Genomic DNA, 6,000 nt, shown 5'->3' with positions numbered 1-6,000 from the left:
CATTACAAAACAAACCATTTTATAGTCACAATTGCCTAAAGTTGCCCACAGGCAACATTCTCTACCGCTCAAACGAATGGGCGTGGCGACCCGAAATTTTGCCTAGACGTTTCTTTAATGACTTCAACATGATTAAAAGTATAAAAAAAATTTTAGCGGTCAAAAGGGTTAATTGTTCTTTTATGTTGAACCGCCTTCAAAAGACAATCATTGTTTACTATTTATTTTTTAGAAAAACGATTTTTATTCACTCTCATTAATATTTAACTTTAAATTGTAAAGTTTCTTTATTATTGTTGCCGGTTTAAAATAAATTGTTACCGCTTGTCTGATCGTTCAATGCTATGGCCTCCTCCTGCGGAGGGAATAATTATGAAATTCTTTTTAAATTTAAGCTCGAGTGGGCATTAAGTTCGAGTTTAGCCGCTAAAGATGGGTATGAGTTAGAGTTTCGCGATTACTTTTCTTTAATAATCCAGTTTAAAAAATATAAACTTTATAGAAAGTTGTTTTGGGTTATTCCCCCCATCAAATTATATCAAAACTTGCATCAAAGAGGTATAATTTTATAATTTTTTTACTGATTCATTTTTTGATTTTAGCTGCTAAACGCAAACTTAGTACCCACCTTAAAGGTGGGTATTAAGTTCGAGTTTAGCCGCTAAAATCGTCATTTTTTCACTCAAGTGAAAACTAAATCATTAATAAAAGTTATAAAATTATACATATTTGTTGCAGATTTCATTATAACTTGATAGGGAATATCCTAAAGCAAATTTTCACAAAATTTGTATTCCTTAAAATGGATTATTAAAGAAAAGTAATCGTGAAAAAATTACGATTTTAGCGGCTAAACTCGAACTTAATACCCACCTTAAAATCGCAATTTTTCACGATTACTTTTATTATTAAAGAAAAAATATAAACTTTGTAAAAAGTTGCTTTGGGTTATTCCCCATCATGTTATAATAAAATGCATCAAAGAGGTATATTTTTACACTGTTTTACTGATTTTAGCGGCTAAAGGTCAGTACCATGGCTGAATAAGGAGGTTGAATCACGATAACAAAAACAACAACTTTCAATATGTTGTTTGCAATTTTAAGAAGTCAAAATCAGCTGATAAAAGAATCGTATGGCATTGGCAAAAGTGGCAATTATTTATTCTTTCAATTGTCCTGAAAAAAATAATTCAAATCTGAAAAAAAGGTTCAAATTTAATTGCGTCACCTATGAGTGATTGTGAAGTGGATAATTCATCCGAGGAACGCCGATATGAGACAAATAGGACTATAATACCCACCAAAGTTAAGAATGGAATTCAGTCAAATGGATCTTCGCCATCTATTAACAAAAACAGTTTATGATGCAGTTTAAAAACTGATGTGCGTGATATTTTGTGTCTGGAATATATTATCAAGATACTCAAGTCATCTTTGAACAATTCTCCAGCTATGAATGCGCGAGTTTGTTTGAGATGCATTTGCTATGCAGTGTGATTTGGAGAGCTGCAATCACCACCCTGCCAGCATTTCAAAGTTCCATTTCAACCTCATCGTTACCACAGACTCGTAAATGTCACTTCAACCATCATGAAAAGGTACATCAAAAAGTACATGCAAGTAATTTGCCATCCCTACTGTTAAAAAAACCATTTTTTTTGTGAAACGCCAAGCGCAACCAGCTTGTTATATTTTAATTAAATAAAAACGAAAATAAAGTTCTGAAAACATAGATTATACGCTTAAAATTGTGAAAGGTATATTGGTGAACAATTTGGTGATTTTCCAAATGGAATAAAGTGATTGTTTTTCAGATATTTTACAGACACGCTGCCTCCATGGAATAAAAACACTGGTTGATAGACGCAGCAACATGTAACTCGCTACTTGTAACTCAACATCATCATTAATGCCAAAAATGATGTTAAATGTAATGTGATAGTGGTATAAATGTTATATTTTTAAGAATTTGTAAATGTTTAATCAAATTAATAAATATCTAAACAAACGTGTTTTACTCGACCACAATGATTCTTTTACAACTATCTTAAAATGCACTTTTTCTTATTGTTTGGAGGGTCCCTTATTGGCGTCGTTCTAAATTGATCTATAAAGGCACCTAATAATTGCACTCATGCGAAACATTTTTGTAGTAACTTGGCGTGGTACAACTTCTCAATAGTGACGGCGCTTTTCCGACGAGTTTTTGATGTCGTATATGATTGTTTTCGACGTAGTGGGGATTCTCAAAAGAGTCCCCAAATTCAAAAAATGTTGGCAGGGCATAAACATATGATTTTGACATCTTAAAATTTTGTCGAAATAAAAAAATTGTAACCATATGGGCCTATGATTTAACCTTCTTGTTCAGCGATGATCAGTACTATGTTCGCTTTTCGCACTTCACAGGAATATGTTTGGCTTTAGTGACATATAGGGTTCACTTTCTTTTGAGTGTGATGAAAAAACCCAAAAAAAAACATATTCAATGATTCTACAATCTGCGCCTCAGTCCTGTAGCAGTTGCACATCTGGTGATGACTTCTGATTCATAATTGCCAAGGAAATATATTTGCAATAATTTGTATTCTTCAACAGGAATAGGCAATAAGGATCTGCTTCGTGATATATTTGTCTTGGGCTTTGAACTATATTGTCAGCACCAAATGACGTAATTTTGTATTTAAAGTATCGGATCGTAATTAAATGCATGACGTATAAAAAATTCGATTTGTATTGCAGCATGTTGTTATTCCCCCAGAAAAAACCAAAGACATTTTTTATATCCGATTTAACGTTATTTTAGTTTAGGAAAATTTGTTGATTTTAGTTAAATTTTGCCAAATGTGAGAAAATTTTTCTTATTTATATTTGTATTCTTATTTGTATTTTTATTTAAATTGAGTTCATAAGTTTCTCAAATGAGTAAATTTTTCTCAAATTGTTTCTGTCTTGAACTTCTTATAGCGTTAGGTTAGGTTGGGTTAGGTTGTAGAGGGTGACATCAATGTCTTGTATTGATGCCCACTTAGACCAGTATAGGTCCATTGTGATCCCTCGATGTGATTTTCTTATAGCGTTAAAGGTATTCTAACTCCAATTGTTTGCTTCAAAATATGAAATTTTCTTAAACAACAGGAACAGATTTATTATTATATTTAATAAATTTGATAAAAGTTATTTTATTAACTAATTTGTATTAAGTTGCAATTAATAAAATATTTTTGTTAAAATTTTTTAAAATAAATCTCCGATTACCTTCATGGTGTGCTCACTTTTTTCGGGGGTTCGCTCCATATTTCGTCATTTTTGTGAAGAATTTTAGCATACAAGTTATATTTGATTCCTGATTTATTCGTTGTCTTCTACGTGGTGTTTTTGCTCATATGATTTGTGTGCCGTGCGACCAAATCATACCAAAAATCAGCTTAATCAGCAATCAGGCTTATCGTTCAAATAGAGTTTAAAAAATTGTTACTTTATTTTTTATTTTTTTTTCACGAAAAGATGAGTCGGGTTTGGGCTAATTAGCGCAATTCCACGCATTCGACTAAACACTTATCGCGTACAAATTTCCATGAAATAAACTAGAGTTAGTGTCCCAGAGGGTTCATGTTTTTTTGGGTGTGGGTTTGCAAATATAAGATGTATATATATATGTGTTGTTATCTTGCAGTTGCAAGTTTGGTTTCCAGTAGAGGAACATACTAAATTATATTGGGAAAATGTAAAGGATTATTTGGTTCAAGAAAATTAATTTTGACATTAATTGTTCTGTTGATTCTGGTTGGCAAAACATCAGCTTTCATTATCAAATCGTACCCATAATACATTACTGAAATGACTATGCATCCTTCGAATTTTATGAAAAAGATTTTTTTAATGGAATCTCTAATGAAAAATATCGTAAATTTTGAGATCAATAATAACAAAAAATTAAGGTATAACACCACATGTAGATAGTATACAGAATACCGACAAAGAGAACGGGCAATAAGTCGAGATCATAGACATTATAATACATAGATGAGCCATGGTTGTTAAACTATGTTTGACAGTTCCGAATATTATGAATAAACGAGAAAACAAGAGCACGCTTACAATCTCTTTCGTTTTCCTTTTTGTAGTTTGCCAATTTTACACAAAATTAGAACGTTTATGGTGCAACAGAGGATTTATAAATAAATTAATATATTAAAAGTTCATATTTGAACAAAAAATTGTGACCAAAGCCGCGAAAATACGAAATTTAATTTTGAGCAGCATTGCTCTTTACGAACAACACAAAAGCAAATGCACGAAAATTAATCACCCTTATTCCTGAAGTCGCCCTCGATCTCGCCGTCGCTTTTTGTCGTCTGTCGCTTTTAAGTCGTCTCGTCATTCAATTGGTATTCCTGTGAAGTGGCGACGGCGACGATTACTTTTTGTACCACTTACACTACTCGGTAATAAAAGACCGATATCACTAGAAAACAATCAGCTGATGTGCAAAAAATGAATTTTAATTTTTTCGGTTTAAAATATTTTTATTTCTAATGCAATTCTATGTCGGAAAATCAAGAAAAATATTTAATGACGCGGGAAAAATGTGGATATATATTCAAGGACAGTAAAAGCTTCCAAAACTATAAAAATGGATACGACGCTTAGATTAAATAAATGATAAATTTAACTCGGGAAATGATTTAGATATCTACATTAGGTCAATAACAACTTCCGGCAAATACAATTGGAACGACTTTGACATTATGTGTCCAAGGATCATTCAAAGTTCGTGAAGGACACAATTGTTATGCTAATTAGTACTATAGTCAAGTGTGCAAATTTTATGGAATTCGGTTCAGATTTAGATATATATCTTTCGCCCGATATGGACTAATACGGTCCCAGAAGCCAGAGTTTTATCCCAATTTGGTTGAAATTTTGCACTAGGAGTACAATTAGTAGTGTAGTCAAGTGTGCCAAATTTTATTGAAATCGGTTCAGATTTAGATATAGCTCCCAATCACAGTGGCCAATCTTTTACTCCGATTTAATTGAAATTTTGCACAGGGAGTAGAATTAGCATTGTAGCTATGGGTGCCAAATTTGGTTGAAATCGGTTCAGATTTAGATATAGCTCCCATATATAGTTTCCCCCGATTTGCACTCATATGACCACAGAGGCCAATTTTTTGCTCCGATTTAGTTGAAATTTTGCACAGGGAGTAGAATTAGCATTGAAGCTATGTGTGCCAAATTTGGTTGTTCAGATTTAGATATAGCTCCCATATATATGTTTTTCTGATTTCGACAAAAATGGTCAAAATACCAACAGTTTCCTTGTAAAATCGCCACTGCTTAGTCGAAAAGTTGTAAAAATGACTCTAATTTTCCCAAACTTCTAATACATATATATCGAGCGATAAATCATAAATAAACTTTTGCGAAGTTTCCTTAAAATTGCTTCAGATTTAAATGTTTCCCATATTTTTTTACTAACATTGTGTTCCACCCTATAGATTTATTTTGTAGAAGTCTATCAATATAGATTTTGTAGAAGTCTATCAAATTCTATCCAGATCGAGTGATATTTAAATGTATGTATTTGGGACAAACCTTTATATATATAGATCTACAAAGTGGTGCAGGGTGTAATGTAGTCGGCCCCGCCAGACTTAAGATTTTCCTTACTTGTTTTTAAAGAGAATAGTGGATCATCTATGTATTATAATGTCTATGGTCGAGATCAATAAAGTAAGAGAAGGCAAATGAGAGACGTCTTGTTTATTAATGTGAGTGTGTATTTGTGCCTCAATTCAAGAACCTTCATGAGGGTAAATAACAAGAGACGTTGTGACTTTTCAAATCAGTACGCTTTTGACGATCATTGTGGAACGTTTATTCGCTTGTACAAGAAGTTGTGGCCACGTGCGTTTTCTTCTTTTCTATAAATACAGAGCCATGTCTACAGGTTAGTTTCAATGTCCGAAATAAATGTAAACAAGGACATTAA

The 6,000-nt window shown here is 32.4% G+C and overlaps 1 protein-coding gene and 1 long non-coding RNA gene across 2 annotated transcripts in view; both read left to right on the top strand.

The window, feature by feature from the left end:
* The first annotated feature begins 1,050 nt into the window (after positions 1-1,050).
* LOC142231700 (uncharacterized) lies at positions 1,051-2,030 on the top strand. Its single transcript, XR_012720872.1, has 2 exons — positions 1,051-1,759; positions 1,817-2,030. It is a non-coding gene; the product is annotated as an uncharacterized LOC142231700 (long non-coding RNA).
* A 3,772-nt stretch (positions 2,031-5,802) lies between these two features.
* The window catches only part of Paics (PAICS bifunctional enzyme), a 40,623-nt gene continuing 40,425 nt past the window's right edge, over positions 5,803-6,000 (top strand). The window contains exon 1 of the mRNA XM_075302323.1: positions 5,803-5,958. Coding sequence (XP_075158438.1) covers positions 5,949-5,958 — 10 coding nt within the window. The 5' untranslated portion in view covers positions 5,803-5,948. The remainder of the gene's footprint in view (positions 5,959-6,000) is intronic.

The sequence above is a fragment of the Haematobia irritans genome, chromosome 3 (assembly GCF_050003625.1).
Source record: "Haematobia irritans isolate KBUSLIRL chromosome 3, ASM5000362v1, whole genome shotgun sequence".
NCBI lineage: Eukaryota > Metazoa > Arthropoda > Insecta > Diptera > Muscidae > Haematobia > Haematobia irritans.
Note: the sequence above shows the minus strand (reverse complement) of the source record. Positions and strands in the feature narration are given on the sequence as shown.